The sequence below is a fragment of the Loxodonta africana genome, chromosome 10 (assembly GCF_030014295.1).
Source record: "Loxodonta africana isolate mLoxAfr1 chromosome 10, mLoxAfr1.hap2, whole genome shotgun sequence".
In the NCBI taxonomy this organism is placed as follows: Eukaryota; Metazoa; Chordata; class Mammalia; order Proboscidea; family Elephantidae; genus Loxodonta; species Loxodonta africana.
The window spans coordinates 88,049,079-88,071,566 of NC_087351.1; the positions used below are offsets into that span (position 1 = coordinate 88,049,079).

A 22,488-nucleotide genomic window follows, 5' to 3' on the forward strand; every position below is an offset into this window, starting at 1 on the left:
CTAAGATACATCAGTTGGTCTCAACCCACGTGGAGCAAAGGAGAATAAAGAACACCAAAGACACAAGGTAATTATAAGCCCAAGAGATAGAAAGGGCCACATAAACCAGACACTACATTAGCCTTAGACCAGAAGAACTAGATGGTGCCTGGCTACAACTGATGACTGCTGTGACAGGGAACACAACAGAGAACCCCTGAGGGAGCAGGAGAGCAGTGGGATGCAGACCCCAAATTCTCATAAGACCAGACTTAATGGTCTGACAGACTAGAAGGACCCCGGAGGTCATGGTCCTTAGACCTTCTGTTAGCCCAAAATGGGCACCATTCCCAAAGGCAACTCTTCAGACAGGTATTGGACTGTAGTATGGGATAGAAAATGATACTGATGAGAAGTGAGCTTCTTGGACCAAGTAGACACATGAAACTATATAGGCAGCTTCTGTCTGGAGGGGAGATGAGAGGGCAGAGGGGGCAGAAGCTGGCCGAATGGACAGTGGAGGGAAGGAGTGTGCTGTCTCATTAGGGGGAGAACCACTAGGAGTATATAAAAAAAAAAAAACCCAGTGCCGTTGAGGAGTATATAGCACACGGTATATATAAATTTTTGTATGAGAGACTGACTTGATTTGCAAACTTTCAGTTAAAGCACAATAGAAATTAAAAAAAAAAAAGTTACGGTGAGTGAAAGAAGCTGGACACAAATTAATTTGTGTTTATCTGATAATTAATAAGGTTGAGAATCTCTACTTGTTTATAGGCCCTGTGCTTTTCTTCTTCTGGTGGCCTGGCTTTTGACCTAGCTGGAATATGAGTGTGCAGTGGCTCTAGGAACAGAGCTGGAACTTAGAGTAATTTGTTTTTTGTTTGCTTTTTTGTTTTGTTTTGAAAACCCAGCTGTTCCTAGAAAAATCTTCCTTTTGTCTTGAGAATGATTCTGTCCACTTGTTGTTAGGTGCCATGGAATCAGTTCCGACTCATAGCGACCCCATGCACAACAGAACGAAACACTGCCCGGTCCTGAGCCATCCTTACAATCGCTGTTATGCTTGAGCTCATTGTTGCAGCCACTGTGTCAATCCACCTCGTTGAGGGTCTTCCTCTTTTCCGCTGACCCTGTACTCTGCCAAGCATCCTGACAACATGTCCAAAGCGTGTAAGACCCAGTCTCGCCGTCCTTGCTTCTAAGGAGCATTCTGGTTGTACTTCTTCCAAGCCAGATTTGTTTGTGCTTTTGGCAGTCCATAGTACATTCAATATTCTTCACCAACATCGCAATTCAAAGGCATCATTTCTTCTTTGGTCTTCCCTATTCATTGCCCAGCTTTCGCATGCATATGATGTGATTGAAAATACCATGGCTTGAGTCAGGCACACCTTAGTCTTCAAGGTGACATCTTTACTTTTCAACACTTAAAAGAGGTCCTTTTGCAGCAGATTTACCCAATGCAATGCATCGTTTGATTTCTTGACTGCAGCTTCCATGGCTGTTGATTGTGGATCCAAGTGAAATGAAATCCTTGACAACTTCAGTCTTTTCTCCGTTTATCATGATGTTGCTCATTGGTACAGTTGTGAGGATTTTTGTTTTCTTTATGTTGAGGTGCAATCCATACTGAAGGCTGTGGTCTTTGATCTTTATTAGTAAGTACTTCAAGTCCTTTTCACTTTCAACAAGGAAGGTTGTGTCCTCTGTATAACGCAGGTCTTCCTCCAATCCTGATGTTCCGTTCTTCTTCATATAGTCCAGTCCCCCACGTGTCTGTCAGTTTGTCGTACTCTGGGGGCTTGCATGTTGCTGTGATGCTGGACGCTATGCCACCAGTTTTCAGATACCAGCAGGGTCACCCATGGAGGACAGGTTTCAGCTGAGCTTCCAGACTAAGACAGACCAGGAAGAAGGACCCAGCAGTTTACTTCTGAAAAGCATTTAGCTGGTGCAAACCTTATGAATAGCAGCAGAACATTGTCCTATAAAGACCTGCACGTTCAATAGAAAGATAGAGCTTGGATTTTCTTCCTAACTAAATGGGAGGGTTTTTTTTATTTAAGAATTTGATTTTTTTGCACTTCCTAGAAAAAAATCTTTTAATGAATGAAAGTAGAATGCTGCACTTTTGAGTGTTTTCAAGAGACAGGGCCTTAATTTGAGTTCTGAGGCCTTTTAAAAAAAAAAAAAACCAAACCCACTGCCATCTAGTCGATTCCGACTCAAAGGGACCTTATAGGACTGCTGCATAGGTTTTCCAAGTAGCAGCTGGTGGATTTGAACTGCCAACCTTTTGGTTCGCAACGAAGCTTTTAACCATTGTACCACCAGGGCTTTTTAAACCCACTGCCATTGAGTCCATTCTGACTCATAGGGACCCTCTAGGACAGAGTAGAACTGCCGCACAGGGTTTCCAAGGAGCACCTGGTGAATTCGAACTGCTGACCTTTTGGTTAGTAGCTGTAGCTCTTAACCGCTAGGCCACCAGGGTTTCCAGGGCTTTTACCGACGGCTTTTAGGGGAGCCCAATAAAGATACCTTTCTTTATGGGTTTAGTTCTGAACCACTTGAGAAATAAGACAAGGAATAAGACAGATGGAGACCATAATAATTGTCTTTATTACTGACAAAGTCAGGTTGGGGGACCTGGTGATAATCTAGCTGCAGGCAAATGCACTTCTGATAGAGACTCACATGGTCATTTATAGGCAAGGTTGGCTGAGCCATGTTGGGGGAGCGCCTGGCCCTGGAGAAGCAGCAGAAGATGTGTTCTTTCTGAGGGAAAATTGTTTCCCAAGAGAAAGAAGAGAGATGTTCATTGGAGCATGTTCTGTTTGTTTTTCCTAAATTATTAATCAGATAAGTCTTTCCTGGGGCATTCTGAGAAAAGAGCCAGAAAGAGGCCAAGAATATTGAACTAATGGAACTGCCTTCACTTAGTGTGGGGAAGATGTTTTTACCTAGTAACAAGTATGTCATTTTGTTAATACATATTTACTATGTACCAATGAAGTATCTATCACTATGTGTGGTACCTTGGAGTATAAAATAAATATTAGATGGAATCCCTGCCCTTTGAGAGTTAGCAGTATAAAAGGGATATATGAATGCTGAAAGTGAAGAGGACTTGAAGCACTTACTGATGAAGATCAAAGACCACAGCCTTCAGTATGGATTATACCTCAGCATGAAGAAAACAAAAATTCTCACAACTGGACCATAAACATCATCATGGTAAATGGAGAAAAGATTGAAATTGTCAAGGATTTCATCTTACTTCGATCCACCATCAACACCGGTGAAGCAGCAGTCAAGAAATCTGAGAACATATTGCATTGGGAAAATGTGCTGCAAAAGACCTCTTTAAAGTATTAAAAAATAAAGATGTCACTTTGAGGACTAAGGTACACCTGACCCAAGCCATGGTATTTGCAGTCACCTGATATGACTGTGAGTAAGGAGGACCAAAGAAGAATTGATGCCTTTGAATTATGGTGTTGGTGAAGAATATTGAATATACATACCATGGACTGCAGAAGAATGAACAAATCTGTCTTGGAAGAAGTACAGCCGGTATGCTCCTTGGAAGCAAGGATGGCAAGACTGTCTCACGTACTTTGGACTTGTTATCTGGAGGGACCAGTCCCTAGAGGAGGACATGGTGCTTGGTAAACTAGAGGGTCAGTGAAAAAGAGGAGACCTTCAATGAGATGGATTGACACACTGGTGGCAACAATGGGCTCAAGCATAACAACGATTGTGAGGATGGTGCAGGACCGGGCAGCGTTCCGTTTTGTTGTACACAGGGTCGTTCTGAGGCGGAACCGACTACATAGCATCTAACAACAACAAGAAGTATGATTACAGAGAAACTATATATACGATAAAAATAGTATATATTTGTGTTGCTGTTTGTAATTAAAATGTACTTTGTGAACATCAGCGCTTATCATTAATGATAAGAAAATGAAGACTCAGTAAAGTCATATGACTTGCCCAAGATCGCACACTAGTACTTCATTCAGATATTCTATGTCCTGTTTTTTTTTTCCCACTGCCTCACGCTGCTTTCCTAAAAGAGAAAAATGTACCGTCAGGCAGCATATGACAGGCGCCTCAGGCATGCAGTAAAGACTAGGGCAGTTCAGACAAGGATGCCTTCTCTTCAGTCTTGGAGCGTTCATATGAGGGAAGGCTTCACACTGCAGGGTGGACTTGAACTGCTTCTTGAAGGAGAAAACAAAACCAAATCCATTACTGTCAAGTCGATTCTGACTCATAGCTGCCCTATAGGACAGGGTAGGTCTTCCCTATAGGGTTTCCAAGGCTATAATCTTCACGGAATCAGACTGCCACATGTTTCTCCCACAGAGCAGCTGGTGGGGTCCAACTGCTGACTGTTTTGTTAGCAGCTGAGCAATTAACCACTGGGCCACCATGGCTAGATATGATAGATTATGGGTGAGTAGAGAGGGTGAGGAAAAGGTACCCAATAGAGGGAAACGATTAGTGGGAGGTATGGTATGGGAGGACTATAAGGACACTTCTCTGGCTGTACTGCAGGATCCATGTTGGGGAACTCTGAGGAGAAAGTGCGAATGAATTGTTGGTACAGATTATCCGACACTGAAAGTTTAGAAGAGACGAATGTGCCTCCTGCAGTAGACATTAGGGAGCCATTGAATGCCCTTGAACTGAGAAGTGTTGTTGATAGTTACTGTCGACTCAGCTCTGACTCAAGGCGATCTTATGTGTAACAGAAGGAAATGTTGCCTGGTTCTGCACCATCTCTGTGATCTTTGATATGTTTGAGCCCACTGATGCGGCTATGGGTCAGTTCATCTCCTTGAGGGTTTGCCTCATTTTCACTGACTTTACCAAACATGATGTCCTTTTGTAGTGATTGGTTTTTCCTGGTGATGTGTCCAAAGTAAGCAAGACAAAGGCTAGGAAGAAAGCTGAGGAATAACGGGATTTAAACAGTTTCCTCTCTGCATCTTCATGGCCTTTGTGGATTCCTGTTTCCAGCTTCATTTAACCTCTTTCCCCCAGCTATACATGGCTTTCTGGTTGAGGTTTTGTTTTTATTTTTCTACTTTATATGCTGAATTTAGTATATATTTTTTATTAATCCAAGAAGCCCTGCTTTGTCTTTTTATTTTCTAAGTTGAGTCTTCTATTTCTTTTATCCTACCTGCTGCTACTCCAGTGTTTTATGAACTTAATTTGAGTAACTCTCTCCTCCTTTGCCACACATGTTTAGAAACAGAGTTTTCTGGGTAACCTGTCACATCAGTGCTGGATTCATGGTTTTCCTCCTGAACTGAGCTGAAGGAAACCAGTTTCTCTCTTTGTCTTTCAGGTCCTACCTTGAACACAAAACCTCCATGAACTATATGCTGGCAACACGTCTCTTCCAGGACAGGTGGGGACTTGCTAATCTCATAAACTAGCTAGGACTGTATGACAAGGTCAGGAGAAAGTACGTGAAAAAGGAGGGGAGAGGCTTTGTAAAAGTAAAATCTCTGATAGAAAGAGCCTTGCAGAAAACCCGATATAATACCTCATTTTGCCAGGGTTTGTCATTAACTCTCAGCACTTTGTAAAATTTCCAAAAGCCAAAAATTAAGCCATACATATCTTTAAGCCATCTCAGCAGTCACCCTAAATGTTATTCTTCATAAAGGAAAGCCCTTACTCAGTCTTCTTACTGTAGATATAGTTTTCACAGACATGATGACCTGTTGTGTGTGCATGTGTGTGTGTTTTTCTTGATGAGAAGAGATTACAATCACCAGATTAGGAAAGGTGGAGGGGAGGAAATTTCACCAAAATAAATACACTGAGTCTTGTAAGAAATGACAACTGATATTTTCTGAATATAAGGGGAAATAGAGGAAAGTGGAAAATAGACATTGAAATTCAAATAGCACAATAATCAGGGATTACTTAGTCCCACTTACTCATAGTCCCTGAGACCTTACTGCAGTACAATTCAGTAATTGTTTATCAAAGTGAGACATCCTAATTATTCAGAGAAATTATATTATTTTTAGGATGTGTGCTTTTTTGAAGCATTCTTAAAACAGATACCTGGGTTTCAGCCATTTCTTGGAATTTCATGATCTGTTGTCAGGAAATAATATGGATTTCCAATTTCTCTATGCAAATTTATGGTAATTACTCTGTGGATTTAGTAATTACATTGTGTTGTTCTTAATGAAAGAAATCTTTGAATGTACTTACACATAAAAATAGAATGATGCAGGAAGCATTAAAAGATGAAAGGAATACACAGAGTCACTGTACCAAAAAGAATTGGCCGATGTTCCACCATTTCAAGAGATAGCATATGATCAAGAACCAGTGGTACTGAAGGAAGAAGATCGACCTGCATTGGCCAAAAACAAGGTTCCAGGAATAGATGGGATAGCAATTGAGATGCTTCAGCAAACAGATGCAATGCTGGAAGCACCCACTCATCTCTGCCAAGATATTTGGAAGACAGCTACCTGGTCAACCGACTGGATAAAATCCATATCTGTGCTCATTCCAAAGAAAGGTGAGCCAACCAAATCCAGAAATCATCAAACAATATTGTTAATATCACATGCAAGAAAGATTTTGTGGAAGATAATTTAAAAATGGCTGCACCTGTACATGGACAGGGACCTGCCAGAAATTCAAGCTGGATTCAGAAGAGAACATGGAATGAGGGAGATCAATGCTGATATTAGATGGATCTTGGCTGAAAGCAGAGAATACCAGAAAGATGTTTACCTGTGTTTTATTGATTATGCAAAGCCATTCGACTGTGTGGATCAGAGATTGTGCACAACACTGCAAAGGATGGTCAATCTAGAACATTTAATTGTGCTTATATGCAACCTTTACATACACCAAGAGGCAGTTGTTGGAATAGAACACAGGATACTGCTTGGTTTAAAATCAGAAAAGGTGGGTGTCAGGGTTGTATCCTTTCTCCATATTTATTCAATCTGTATGCTGACCAAATAATCCAAGAAGCTGGACTGTATGAAGAACATGACATCACGACTGGGTGAAGACTCATTAACAATCTGCAATATGCAGGTGACACAACCTTGCTTGCTGAAAGTGAAGAAGACTTGAAGCACTGATGAAGATCAGAGACTACAGTCTTCAGTATGGATTACATCTCAGCATAAAGAAAACAAAAATCCTCACAACTGGGCCAATAAGCAACATCATGATAAATGGAGAAAAGATTGAAGTTGTCAAGGATTTCATTTCACTTGGGTCCACAGCCAACACCCATGGATGCTGCAATCAGGTAATCGAATGACATGTTGCATTGAGCAAATCTGCAACAAAAGACCTCTTTAAAATGTTAAAAAGTAAAGTTGTCACTTTCAGGACTAAGGTGCACCTGACCCAAACATGGTATTTTCATTCACATCATATGCATGCAAAAAGTGTGTCCAATGAATAGGGAAGACTGAAGAAGAATTGATGGATTTGAATTATGGTGTTGGCAAAGAATATTGAATGTACCATGAATTACCAGAAGAATGAACAAGTTTGTCTTGGAAGAAGTATAGCCAAAATGTTCCTTAGAAGCAAGGATGGCAAGACTTAGTCTTACTTGCTTTGGACATGTTATCAGGAAGAAGCAGTGCTGGAGAAGGACATCATGCTTAGTAAAGTAGAAGGTCAGCGAGAAAGAAAGACCCTCAACAATATGTATTGACACAGTGGCTGCAACAATGGGCTCAAATATACCTATGATTGTGAGGATGGCACAGGACTGGGCAGTGTTTCATTCTGTTATACACAGGGTTGCTATGAGTTGGAACCGATTCGATGGTACCTAAGACCAATCAATATGCACATACACAAATGAATATGAGTAAAAGTGGGGAAAACCGGAAAAAAAAAATAATAATTGAGTGTTAAATTAAATGAAATTGAATGAGGATGGAAGTTTTAAAGGAGAAACAAAAGCCAATTTAAACACCAATGGTGCTTAGTTCCTGAGGTTAAATCCCAATCGTAGTTTAGAGACAATGGAGATCATTTCTTGAGTTTTTTTTTTTTTTTAAACTGTGGAAAATCTATTTCTGACCAACATCCTTTTTGAACCCCATGAGAACTGAGATTGATCTTTTTCTCTAGTACATTTCCATAAAAGTGGAAAGAGCACTGAATCTGAGACCCGAGTCCTGGGTTCCAGTTTAACTTTTTAAGCTGTGACCCTGAGCATCTTGTCCTGCTTCTTCCTTTGTGTAATGGGGCTAATAATGACCTTCACATGGTGGTTGTGAGAAATAAGCGTGATTTGCTTTGTAAATAGATACGCAAGTAATTGTTAAGTGATAATTTTCTAGGTTTCATTTGTCCTTTTGTTTTGTCTTGAGCCTTTTTCAAGCTCCTAAAGTACTCTCCTTTTCTCTGAGAATGTTTTCAGCGCATCTCTCTGCCTCTTCTCGAAAATGCGGAACCTTAGCAGTAAAATTTTCAAGAGTGTATGTGTGAACTCAAAAGAATACTTGGATAGCATTCTCTAACTCAGTTGTCCTTTCTACTTCTGTAGGGGAAATCCAAGAAGAAGCTTATTGACAGGAAGAACACGGTAACTGATTTTTAAAGGTTGAGAAATTATTTCCATGAGCATAATGTATGACCATGCACAGATTAAACATGATACTTTATATAACCATTTTTAGTTTGGCTGAGCTTGAATAATAACATAAAAATGTTTTCTATTGAACCACTATTTTGTAGCCAGTTTTTACAAACTAAGGTTAGGATTTACTTTATTAAAGCTGTAGACATACTTTTCAGCTAATGATAACGGTATTCTTGTTTGGCTGGGGGAGAGTTACCAGTGTTTTAACAAGATGTCAAATTACTGTCATGTTAGATTCAAATAAGAGTTTGTTTTTTGGCCTTGACTTCCTGGTGTGTACAGCTTTATACCTTAGGCAACTGAGCAGAGCCTGCTTCCAGTTTGCCACAGAACTAGAAGTGTGCAAAATATCTGTCACTCTTCATTTTGTCTGAGGAGAGAAAGAGTCTTAGAGGTAGGGCTAGGATGGCTTTGCCTAAATGAAGACTGGAACACAACAAAAACTCTTGAACCTAAACATAAGTATATATTCTGGTAATAGAGAGTTTGAGGCATAGATGCACATGCCTCTTTAAAAAACAAAAATGACAATGCTAATAAAGAAATCTTTTGTATGTAGCTTTTTGTTTTGCCTTTAAGAATTATTTAAAACAAACTTGGCTTCTCATCCACGCCCTTTGGAGTATACATCTAAGTTTTTCTTTAAAGGAGGAAAACATTACGCTTGTCATTTAATTAAGGGAGAAGTTGAGAGAAGTCAAGTTTGTAGCTTAACTCCAAATGCAAATCACACTTAAGGTTTTTTCCAGTTTGTGGTCAAGAAATATACCTCCTAGAGTATAATGCAATCAGTCTGAAAATTAAAAGACAAAAGAACCTTTAAAAGAATATTTAAAAGAATATTAAAGGTTTAAAAGAATATTTAAAGGTCAATGGGTTTGTCCTTTCTCCATTTGTTTGCATTGGTTTTATTTTGCCATCAGTACAGGTTTTTCTGTAGAGATGTAAGTAAATGAAAACTAGAATCTGCTCTTTTCTAGTAGATATATATTACTATTTATTGAATGCAGAAGCATTCAGAGACAGTCATCATGTATTATCTTTATTTAGCTTACATTCATAATACTTCCAAACTAGAAATAGCCTAGGTGTCCAACAACATGAGAACAGATAAACTGTGGATTATTCACACAATGGACTACTGCTCAGCGATAAAAGGAATGTGAATACGGATACAAACATGGAGGCATCTCAAAAACATGTTGAATGAAAGAAGCCTTACACAAAAGAGTTCATACTGTATGATTCCACTTTTATGAAGTTCTGAAACATATAGTGAGAAAATTCAGAGCAGTGGCTGCCTCTAGGGGCATAAGGGTGGAATTGACTGGGAATGGGCACGAGAACCTTCTGAGGTGATTCTAATGTTTTATACATAAAGTTTTTATTACATAGTTCTGCACATTTGTCAAAACTCATCAAATGAATAATGAAGACTTGGATATTTCACTGTATGTAAATTTTACCTCCTCCCCCAAAAAGTGGAGGGGAGCTATAAGACAAATATTGATCTCTAACTGCAGATCATATGGATGCTAAATTGTTTAGGATTGAAGTACACTGATGTTTGTAACTTACTTTGAAATGCTTTAAAAATCAGATGGATTGATGGGTAAATAGAAGAAAGGATTGCTGGATATATGTGTGATGGAACAAGTATAGTAAAAGGTTAATTATGGAAACAAGGTGGCAGATATATGGGTATTCACTGTGTAGTTCTTTAAACATTTCACTCTAAATATTTTCATAATAAAATGTTGGAAAAATAAAATAGGTGTAGCTAAAAGGCATTGGAAACCCTGGTGGCATAGTGGTTAAGTGCTACAGCTGTTAACCAAAGGGTTGGCAGTTTGAATCCACCAGGTGCTCCTTGGAAACTCTATGGGGCAGTTCTACTCTGTCCTGTAGGGTCTCTGTGAGTCGGAATCAACTCGATGGCACTGGGTTTGGTTTTTTTGTTTTTAAAGGCATTGCAATTTATTTATAGAGAATTCAGTTGTTTATTAATTAGCAAATATTTATGGCATGTCAGCTGTGTGCTGGGCGGTCTCCTAAGCATCTCTGACACAGTGATCAACAAGAGAAGCACGGTCCTTGCCCTTATAGAGCCGTGATTCTTGCTCATCAGATTTTACCCCTTCCCCAGTATCCCCTATCCTCTGTCCCTTCTACTAGTTAGGATTTATTTGTCTATCCAGGGGTTCTTAGTTTATAGTTATTATTTTAAAATATCTCTGTTTATTAGGAAATTGTTAGTAGCTTTTCTGTATCTCTGATCTTTTAGTCTTCATATTATCAGAAGCTTTTTACTGTGGTGTGATGTTGAGAATGGTGCTGAAATAAATCTCTTTATCCTGAAAAAAAGTTTTTTTTTTATTATTGGCTGCAACAGTGGGCCCAGACATACCTACTACTGTAAGGATGACACAGGACCGGGCAACATTTCGTTCTGTTATACGTGGGGCTGCTACGAGTTGGAAGTAACTCGACAGCGCCTAACAAAAACAACGACGTCCTGAAAGATAGAGTTCTTGGGCGATGCAGGCAGGAAGAATTATAAACACTCTTGTTTTTATAATGGACATTGTTTCATGAGAACAGACACTGAGCTTTAGTTTTTTGAAGTGTCAGGTTAACTCCCACCCACTTAATCAGAATGAGCCAAAACATTAAGCTATCTCAACTCACATTCAGTTTTTGAAAGATGTCTTTGGAGGGAGGAATGTTTATGTGCCTGCAGGACAGAGATGTTAGTTATAGCCATAGAGTTTGCCTGTAGCATTACCAAGTTTGACTGAGTTGGTCATTCATTCAAATAAATGGCATTTGATTTGTTTTATTTTCTTTATGATTTAATTGGCTGAAAACCTATTTTTCACAGTTTTTTTTTTGTTTTCTTTTTGTTTTTTGAGGTTCATTCTTAGGGACTGTGATAAGCTGGGTTTGAACTATTTTCAAAGTTTGTTAATTTTTTCCCATTTTTACCCCTAGTGTCAGGACCTTCCCTGTTCTTGGCTCAGTTTTCTGTTCTGGAGAGAAGGCCTTCATAAGATTTATCATCTACTCTGTCCACTCATAAATTCCTATCAAAAAGCCCTAAATAGATCAAAAGGCACAGCTTTTCCTTCTTATCCAGAGACTGAAAACTCCCAAAGGAATTAGGATGATTCCTTGACCTCAAAGGGAATATGCTCAGAAACAAGACCCTTTAACAAGTAGAATTCTTGAGAGAGTTCAGAGCCAACCAGTTTTGAATATACAGAGTTGGCTGCCTGTTTTCAGTCACTGACATGGATACTTCTTTTCCGACTCAATGACCTGGAGCTCTCTCTCTCTTTGGTGACCTATCACCTCTGTCTGCCTTGTACTTTGCCCTTAAGTGCTTGTCTGGACTAAGCCAGATGTCAGTCACTTTCCTAATTTGGGATTTGTTTTACTTTAACTAATGCCTAACATAACTGCTGCCATCTGCTTCTCCCCACCCTTTTTCTCATTCATAACCTGATTGAATTTGGCCTTGTCCTTCATCTGCCAGCCCTTGCGCACTAAACCAAGGGCACAATGAACAAATCCCACCTTCATTGCTGCTGTGTGGTAAGGATCAGCAGAATCCAATTTCTGAAGTGTGGAAATGGATCCTGTCCTCACGTTCCCACTTCACCACCCTCATCACTAGCTGCTAATGTAGTGTACTCTCAGCCCCAGCTACCCAGAGCTAGGTCAGAGCTCACACTTTAGAAGGACACCTTCTCTCAGACTGCCACATAGGCAGACACAAGTGCCTTTCTAGCTCTCACTGCCCCTCTGGGTTCATTAATTCTCTGGAACGACTCATAATCTCACAGAGAATATACCATATCCTTACAGCTGAAACTTTATTACAGCCAAAAAAGATACAAACGAAGAGACACATAGGGTGAGGTTGGGGAGGGCTCACAGTATGAATCTTCCGTGTCCCCACGAGGGGATCCACTACCCTCTTCTGTGCATCATCACCAACCAGGAAGCTCCATCTGAGCCTCAGGGTTCAGGGTTCTTATCAGCCTCAGTACATGGCCATGATAGATTGAAACATGCCTCATAAGATTTAGTCAGCATTGGCCTCCAAGTCCCTCTTGGTGGGGTCAGCCCCCACTCATTAGCCTCAGGTGTTGATACGGTTCAAAAGAACTGAAAAGAAGGGCCAAACTGCTTTTTTGCAAGGTGATACCATACCTCTCACCTTGTGTGTGCCTCTGACTCTTAACTCCTGGCTGGTGTTCAATACCTGGAGAGTCCCTGCCACCTCTCTCCATCTCCTATAAAAAAAAAAAAATTAATATCTAAAGGAGGAACAGGAGCTTTGGCAAGTGCACATGTTGGAGTGCTGCGTGAGGCTTGATGAGTCCCTAGGTGACAGTAGCTTTTCATTCAGACACTTCTCCTGTGACTCTTGGTCAGTATCCCACCTCCATATACACAGATTATTAGCCATGCCTCCCTTCATCTTAATCTTTATATTTATTAAATATTGTTCACATTCAACAGGATATTTATAACATAGGAGCTCTGGTGGCACAATGGTTAAGTGCTCAGCTGCTAACTGAAAGGTTGGCAGTTCGAACCACTAATTGCTCCATTGGAGAAAGATGTGGCAGTCTGCTTCTGTAAAGATTACAGCCTTGGAAACCCTATGGGACAGTTCTGCCACATCCCATAGGGTCGCTATGAGTCAGAATTGACGTGGCAACAGGTTGGTAAGGTATAATGAATAACAATAAAACAAATACCTCTTGCCACCACCCATCTAGAGTTCATATGTTACTAGTATTTCTTAGTCATTTTAAGGTGGCACTTTATGATCCCCACAACAAAGTAATAGCTATATTATTGAGTACTTTAAAAGTACTTAAATGTTGTCTTCAAATGTATCTTTGCTGTCAGAATATTTTACAAATTCAGACAGGCCATTAGCAAAGTTTTAATGTAGATTCCAAACATGCTACTCATTTATCTGTCAAACCTTTTAGAATTCACTACAGTTACCATGTCTAGTCTGTCATCATTACAGAATTCTGTCATGCTTGGCAGGGTAATAGAGGAGAGAAATTTCTGAAGGCTGGAGCTACTATATTGTTTTTTCTTTAGAATGGCTTCTGAAGGACCACCAGAATTGAAGGTAGAGAGTATGAATTCAAAGGCTAAGCTGCATGCTGCTCTTTATGAGAGGAAGCTCCTGTCTCTGGAGGTGCGAAAACGTAGACGCCGGAGTGGCAGATTGAGAACAATGAGGCCAAAATACCCAGGTACCTGCTGGTGAGCTTTCACCAAACTCCATTATCTGGGGCCTGCTAGACTCTGTTAACTAGTTTTTTAATCAATACTTAATAAGTCAGAATCTCCCTGATCATATATACTTAATTCTTTCACGGTAGTCTTTTACTATGAAACTATTTCCAAAGAATTAAAAGTTTTTAAACCTTCCATTCTATAATATGTATATTGAAGAATATCTGAAGCACCCACATATTGGCGTTTGCTCTTATTCCAGCATCATGTAAATACCTGATACTCTAGATATATTATTAGCTTAAGTTTAATGGAATCCTCAGCATTATTGTTCAGATTTTTATGATTAGGCATTAAGCTCACTTTATCCTTTGGCATTGTGGAATAGTGTAAACATTTCAGATGTGAGCAGACAAGGGGAACTTTCTTTCTATCCCAGATTCTGCCCTGTTCCTGCAGGTCTGTTTCTCACTGCCTGCCTGTCTGCCTGCCTGACTTTTTTTTTTTTTTTTTTTACCTCCTCCGCTCCTTTGCTGAGCCCTTGTATTAGGCAGCATTTTCGTCACTGGGTTTACGTTGGTGAATAAGAAAATTGTAGTCCCTGTCCTCATAAGGCTTACAGTGAGTGGAGGAGAAGGGTAATGAGTAAGCACAGGACAGAAATATATTCCTCTGCTCTTTGTACCTCTGTGAAGTGTGCCCTTCTAAAAATCTAACACACTGTGGCGATTACTCAGCTAAGATTTTTTTTTTTTTGCCTTATGTTGTGAGAGAGCCATTTGTATTATGCTGAGAAACACCAACTCTAATGGAGATTATTAATAGGTTCTTAACTATGTAAGTTTGAGAGTGACCTGTGCATGATGATACTTTTGTGCCTTGTGTGTGGTCTGGTTTAGAAACGGGTTTTTACTAAAAAAATAAAAGGAAGGTATTGGGAGAGAGGAAAATTTAATCCTTTTTTCAGCAACATTAGTGATTCTTCGCATTTAGTGATTACCCAACCAGCTGAAATGAATGTTAAAACTGAGACAGAGAGTGAAGAGGAGGATGAAGTTGCACTAGACAATGATGATGAAGAGCAGGAAGCTTCCTTGGAGGAGTCTGCAGGGTCCCTTGGAGAAAATCAAGCCAAATGTACACCCTCATTGACCGTTGTGGTAGAAAATTCACCCAAAGAAACTTCTTTGAAAGTTCCTGAATGGAGTAATAAAGGTGAACAGAGCTGCAAAATTGAGACTCAGGAACCAGAACCTAAATTTAACCTGATGCAGATTCTACAGGATAATGGAAATCTTAGGTATGTACCTTTTATAATTATAATACTGATGATAGCCACTGTGTACCAGGTACTGCACTAATGACTTTACACCCATTTTTTAAATTTAACATTCACAGCAGTTCTATGAAATAATGACCATGATTAGATACTGCTATTCTCAAGGAAACTCAGCCCTAGAGAAATTAAGTAACCTGTCCAAGGTAGAGCTATGATAACAAATTCAGATCTCATAGACCCCACCAAATATTTGTTGGGTATTAGTGTCACTTGTCCCTGGGGGGTGCAACCAGTTAAGTGCTCAGCTGCGGGCTGAAAGAGGGGCAGTTCGAACCCACCCAGAGGCACCTTGAAAGAAAGGCCTGGTGATCTACTTCCAAAAAAATTAGCAATTGAAAACCCTATGGAGCACCGTTCTGCTCTTTCACAGCATAGGGTCACCATGAGTCTGAATCAACTTGACAGCAATTAGTTTGTTTTGGTTTTTGTTAGTGTCAGTCACTGAGAGCACAATGTGACTGAGACAAGGAGCTTAAGCAGCTCATGATTTTCATATGGGAGACACTTAAAGAGGTAGAACTATGACTCCAGCATGAACAAAGTGCTCTTCCAAACCAAACTCATTGCTGTTGAGTTGATTCCAACTCATCGCAACCCTATAGGGCAGAGTAGAACTGCCCCCCGTAGGGTTTCCAAGGCTGTAATCTTTACAGAAGCAACATCTTTCTTCCATGGAGAGGCTTGTGGGTTCAAACCACTAGCCTTTCATTTAGCAGCCAAGCACTTACCTACTGCTCCAACAAGGCTCCTTCAAGTGCTCTTAGGGACACAGAAAAAGTAGGAATTGGTCTTAGGAGGATTAGAAAGACATATAGAGGAGGCAACATTTGAACCAGGCCTTGACTAATGAGTAGGATTTCAGGGGGTTTGGAAAGTGACAGACAGGCATAGGTGTGCTAAGTAGAGGAAGTAAAGGCACAGAGTGTGAGACTGCAGTCATTCAGCCAGTCCCTCAACAGATATTTATTAAGTTCCTGCTGTGTGCCAGGAATTGTGCTAGGCTATGTAATGTTACAGTAGAGGACAGGATAGGCTTGTGGAGCTTACGGTCCAGTGTGGGAGACAGTAAACAAAGAAACAAGGTAATTTCAGGCAGCGAGAAGTGCTAAGATGATGAAAAAAGGATGTAGTGGTAGAGAGTAATCAAGCAGAGATTACTTTAGATTGTGGTGATTGGAGACTGTGAAAGGTGGTGACCTTTGAGGTGAGCCCCGAATGAATGGTGCAAAGGAGTAAGTGATGCAAATATCAGGGGCAGAATATTCTAAGCAAACCAGCAAGTACAAAGCCCTTGAAACTGGAATGAGCTTGGTGTATTTGAGAAGTACATATCAGAGTGGTGGAGTTCGATGGAGGAAAAGGTGTGGTAAGATATGAGGCTGAAAAGATTGGATGCTGTTACATTATAAAGGACCTTAGGAGGAGCCTGGGCTTTATTTTTTAGATTGGATCATTTTTAAGCAGATGAGTTATATGGATAGAACTTGTTTTAGAAAGCGAATTCTGGTTGCAATATGGAATAGTGATTGGTGAAAGGAGAAACTAAAGGCAGGAAGGTGAGTCAGAGGACTGTTCATAATAGCCCAGAGCCAGCAAGATGAAGGCCTTGACCAGAGCAGTGGTTATCAGAATGGAGAGAATGGATGGATGGACTCAGCGACATTTGCAAGGTAAATTAACAGGGCTTGGTCTCTGATTAGGTGTAAGAACTCCAAAGAGATTGAGTTTTCCAAATTTGGCGACTTCATAATGCCATTAGTCAATATAAGGAACATAGTTGTTGGTTTCAAAATAGAAATAATGCATTTCACTTGGGACACTGTGAGGTGGAAGTGGTCTGGGATAAAGATGGCCAGTAGACAGATGGGAGTACAGCTTTGTAGGTCAGGGTCGAACAGATTGTGCAGTTGATAGTTAAAGCCTTCAGAATGGATGAGTTGGTCCAATTCAGTTTAGTTCCACAAGTGTAGACAAGGAGAAAAGGAAGAGAATTAAGCCCTGGAAAACATCAGCTTTGAGTGGGTGGGTCCTCAAACAGACCAGGAAATAGCAGTTGGATAAGTAGGCATAAAAGTGGGAGGGAATACTACGGCAAAAGCTATTAAGATGAGAGTTTCAGGTCTGTAGAGTGTCTCGGAGAGCTCAAGTTAGGATGAGGAGTGAAAGCAGATGCCTGGATGTGTGACCTAGAGTGGACAGAGTGCATGGAAGAGCAATTGTGAGCTGAGGAATTAAGAAAGCAAGTGTAAACTAACTTTTTTTTAGAGGATTTAGCAATGAAAGGGAGGTGAGAATGCATCGGGGAAAGAGCAAACTAAGAGAAGGGAATTTTCTTTACGATAGGGATTCTTGACCTTTTTTATAGACTAAGGGTAAGGGTTTGATGGCAAGAGGAATAAAAATGCAGAAATGGATATATTAATGAAGAAGAGTCCTAAAGGAAGGTGGAAAGAGGCCACTGAAGAAGTCAGGAAAAAAAAAAAAAAAAGAATGTATGGGATGAACACAGTAGTTAGAAGTTGAGGAGGAAAGATGTTTAGGGCCTTATGCATCATGGCCTTTATTTTCTCAGTTAAGCTAAAAGTCAGTTCTTGTACTGAGAGGGTAGAGGTGACACTGGGTTTTAAGGGGCTGGGGTGGGAGCGGGGGTAAAGTTAAAGTTTGGAACAGTGTTGTGGAGACAAGAACAGTTCCGTTAGTAGAGAGCACACTGAGCCCAATCAGAAGACCTTGGCTCTGGCTGTTGCACTGTTACCAATTGGCTACATGGTCATAGAGAATTTGCAGGGCTTCTCTAGGCCTCAGTTCCCTTTTCTGTCAAGCTGCAGTATGAGATTTTTAAAACTGTGCTTCCTAGAGGGGAAAAATTGAAAATAAAATGTTTAAAAACCACTGGACTATATTCTGAGGTCCTTTCCAGGAATAACATTCCATTTAGCTATTATAGAAATAAATTATTTCTTCATACATTTTATGGATCTCACTTTCAATGAGTAAACTCTTGTCATTGCAGTTTGTTTCCATGAAAATCAGTGGTTTTCAGACTGTTCCCTGGGCCTGCCTATGGTTCTGTGGAGCGTCCCAGCCGCTGCTGAGGGGCCAGGAGAAGGTTAATGGCAAGGGCTTTGGGCTTCAGGCCCCAGCCCCCTAGCTGTATATTTTATATACCCAGGATCCACATAAGCTTTTGTTTTTTAAAAAATAGTTTCCTTCAGTGTAAATCATTCTGGTTTTCATTCTTTCATCTTGTTTGTTTCTTTGTTGCAAATGAGTAGCTGACCAGTGTGCCCAGAACCTTAGGGGGAATCTTCAGTTAACATCCCAGGGATCTTTTTAATAAGGTCCATAGAAATGGAAAACTGCACATGTTCGTTTGATTTGCAGCAAAAGAGTGATGAAAATCTCAATTTATAATCAAGAATTCCCTTATCCAAAAAACCTTCCTGTTTTAGTATTAGGAACTAATCAATGAAATTGAGTATTCTGTTATATTTGGAGGTGTCTGAAACAAGCCATTTCTAGATCATTATATTGCAAGTGAACTTGACTAAAATTGAGGATCTTTTTCATTTATTTCAACTTGAAAATAATTTGTTGTAGAGGTAAAGTTTATTGGAATGGTTGAGGGGAAAGTGGTATATAGCCTCAAGGTGGACAAGAACATGATTGGTGTCCTTGTTGAGGAACATTTGAAAATATAAATGTATTGTTTCAAAGTCATATTGTGCTCCAATAAAGTATACCTCTTAGTAACAAAGATCTATCCTTCTATTGTTTATATTTCATATTCTGAAGATCATATGTATTAAACTCTCAAAAGCAAATCTACTACCCAATCTGACTCCTGTCCCCTCTAATCCCTCCAAAGCACACATAGAAGCTAAGCCTACTAAGGATTTCCAGTTTACTCTGGACAAATCCTTCATCCTAACCTTGGGAACAGTGAGTAGAAAGCTTTCAGTGATTGCATGTGTGAGGATTGTAAACAGAGTTTGTGTTGGGCCCTAATCTTCGCTGATGTAATTTTGGCTACAGCGTCAGAAGGCCGATCAGCTGAAGTAACCAAAATCTAGCCTGAAAGAAAACAGATCTGCTGCAATTAACAGCTAAAGTGAAAATCATTGGTGTCTCTCTGGTACTTCTGTATTCCAGACTACAGCTTCATCACATTTCCTTGGTTCCAACCTAGACCACCAAGCAGAAAGCCACTGGGTTCTTCAGTGATGTCGCTGAGGTGCTTTTCACTGTATTTAAGGATTTCTTTTCTCTGAGAGAACATCTGGGCCTGTCCTGGCCTGGCAGTTCATCTATGCCAAACTCTGTTGGACCTCACTCACTTGTTCTGGGCTCCAGCCACTCCTGTCTTTTAGTTGAGAAAATCATGACCTTAACATTTGGTCTCAAAAGTGCCTTTGTAGGATTTATCTATTTCCTGCCTTGGAGGCTTTTGCACACCAAAAATACTAGTTGCCATAGCAAAATCCATACTTTTGCTCTGACTGATAAGTGTGTTCTTAAGGGCCTCCAAGGCAGAAAACCTTTCCACATTAATACAGAGTTCTCATCAAGATTCAATACTTCTGTCCATTCCCCCAGGAAAGTTGTTAAAAAGTTCAAAGAATAAGGTATAAGAGTAGGAGACTGATTTTCTATTCTTGTTTATTTATTTATTTTTCCATGCTTACAATGAGAAAATAAACAGGAATCTCCACTTCTGATTCTTTTAATAGAAAAAAAAAAATCTCATGCTGTTTAGAAGGAATCTATTCAGTGGCTGTATGATGGGCTTCATATTTCTTAGCCGTCTTAATAGAAGGATCCTTAAAGGCCAGTTTGAAACAGGCGAGTACACATGTGGTAGGCTTACAATTCTGTCTTATAACGGTATGTTGTTTTGGATTTCTATAGCAAAGTGCAGGCCCGAATAGCATTCTCTGCCTATCTCCAGCATGTTCAAATTCGCCTGATGAAAGACAGTGGAGGTCAAACGTTCAGTGCCAGTTGGGCCGCCAAAGAGGATGAACAGATGGTGAGGCTCTTCTTGTTGGAAACTTTTGACTTTCCTTCCTCCTACCCCCTCCCCCCCTTATTAGGGTTAAGAGTAATACAGCAATATAGTCTGGTGAAAGAATTATTACATACTATAGTTTATTTATTTTTTTATAGTTTATAGGTTTTTCTTACTTTAACTTGAAGTACATCTTTGATCTGGAGCCATGCTTTTCATCGGTAGTGAGGGCATCGATTTATTGCATTCTGAATATGGAAATCGGTAGCTCGTTCTATGTCAATCCCTGTGCAAAGCCCTCAAAAAGAATAACAGTTTACAAAGTCCTTTGTCAAACATCCTCACATTTTAAGTCTTTTGAAGTCGGCATTATCATCCCTATTTTACAGAAGAGGAGACAAAGGCCCAGAGAAGGGAAGTAACTTGCCTGTTGTTTGACAGCTTGTTTGTGGTGAAACTAGAACTTGGATCCAGATGTTAGTATTGTAAATCACTTGCTCTTCCATTGTTTTCATGCATCGTAGACATTGATTTTCAGCCCCGAGGGGTCGAGTGAACACCTTGAAAGTCAACATCTTATGACAGGCTCTCTCAGAATATACCATCCTTCCACTTAAGGTTTTTTTTTTTTTAAACTAGTTGCAACTTTATAAAATTCTTAGATCCCTGGAATCAAACTTGTCTATTTTTATTACACTGCTGGGGTAATAATTTTTATTGTATCTCAGTCATTCCAACGTGCCTGGGATATACTATCCTAGCGAGATTTTTCTTTTTGGATGAGATTGACAGGGAGCTTCACGCTCTTTGGTAAGGTCAGAGTTTATAGAAGAAGCCACGGCCCTTTCTTAGCCTTTGTGACAACAGAGATTTGTCACCAAAAAGAAAGGGTCCTTTAATTCTGAGAATGCTCCATTCTTTAGCCAGTTCAGTTGTGCCTCTACTGTAGTTTTTAGCTCTCCGCATACAAAAGGCAGGTCTTTATGCCAGGCTTATTATAAAAAGCAACTCGTGAATTTAAAGTAGCCAATGCAACCCAGAGATAAAACCTTGAATGTTGTGAATAATCCTTCAACCATCAGTGGAAAATGTTAGCTCTGCTCTTTCCAAGTGGAAAATTGAAACTGCCTTTTCGAGAGTCAGCTTGTCTGCTCCACTCTGAAAAAAATGTTTTAATATAACAGCTTAAACCACCCTATAGTAAAGACAGCAGAGTAGAACTATGAAATCCAACCCTCTGGTTATGAGGCTGTTTCTTTATGCTGTAGTAAATTGGCATCAAAGGACAGTGAGCTAAAATCAAATTCAAGAAAAAAAAAAAAAAAGCTCAGAAAAGAAGAGCTATTGCAGATGCTGACTTGGAGTTCCCATAGGATTTCTGTGGGGCCTTCTACCAGCATATTTAGGATGACCGCTGTAGAACTTAATAACAGTTCTGTAAATTCCTTTTAGAAAATGTGTCTAGAGAGCAAATGCTAGCCTCTTCCATGAAGATTGTGGCAATGGTCTTGCTTATGAGGAAGGTAGGCATAAAATTGCCCTCTTCAGTCTAGGTTACGGTTAGGGTTAGAGATTCTTTATCACATAACACACAGAAGGCACATCAGCGGAAGGTTCCAAAAGCCATCATCTTTAGATGATTTTAATGTTTTAAGACACGTATCTCTAGGACCCATGGCCTTACAAAACCTTTCTATGAAGCATTTGTGATGTTATGAACGATCCAATTAGTATCGGTTCAGATTTCAGAATTCTTTGGCCCCATATCAAATGAGATGCATCCTTTCTGCCTCTTCATGACCTTCCACTGTGTCCTCCTTGGCAACCTCCAGCTCTAAAAGTGTCCTATTCATGAGGAAGAAAAGAAAAAAAAAATGTTTTCTCCTTTCAGGCTACTATGCCAGTTTATTCATTCCCTTTTTCGCTAAACTTTTCAAGTTAGTAGTTTCTACATATCATCTGTATTCTTCATTACCCATGCATTTCTTAACCTCTTGCTTCTACCTCCTTTATTCTCCTGAAATTGTTCTCTTGTAATTCTCTTAGTGGCCAGATCCAGGGTCCTCCCCAGCCTCTCGGAAGCATTTGACATAGGAACCCTTTTCTCTCTTGATTTTCATGACACTGTTTTTTCCTTGGTTTCTTTCTTACTTTTCTAATGTGCCTCCCCTGTTTTTTTCTGATTATTTCTCATCTTTCATATCCACAAGTATGAAT

At 39.9% G+C, this 22,488-nt stretch overlaps 1 protein-coding gene across 17 annotated transcripts in view; it reads left to right on the top strand.

The window, feature by feature from the left end:
- TTLL5 (tubulin tyrosine ligase like 5) overlaps nucleotides 1-22,488 on the top strand; it is a 333,448-nt gene that overhangs the window by 122,601 nt on the left and 188,359 nt on the right. For 14 of the 17 annotated variants that reach the window (XM_010588760.3, XM_010588761.3, XM_064292769.1 and 11 more), the window contains 5 exons: nucleotides 5,351-5,413; nucleotides 8,561-8,599; nucleotides 13,784-13,941; nucleotides 14,918-15,224; nucleotides 20,172-20,292. In XM_010588760.3, the coding sequence (XP_010587062.1) occupies nucleotides 5,351-5,413; nucleotides 8,561-8,599; nucleotides 13,784-13,941; nucleotides 14,918-15,224; nucleotides 20,172-20,292 (688 nt within the window). Of the gene's footprint in view, nucleotides 1-5,350; nucleotides 5,414-8,560; nucleotides 8,600-13,783; nucleotides 13,942-14,891; nucleotides 15,225-20,171; nucleotides 20,293-22,488 lie in introns of all 17 variants that reach the window. The other 3 variants (XM_023546381.2, XM_023546383.2, XM_023546387.2) reach the window with 3 other exon arrangements.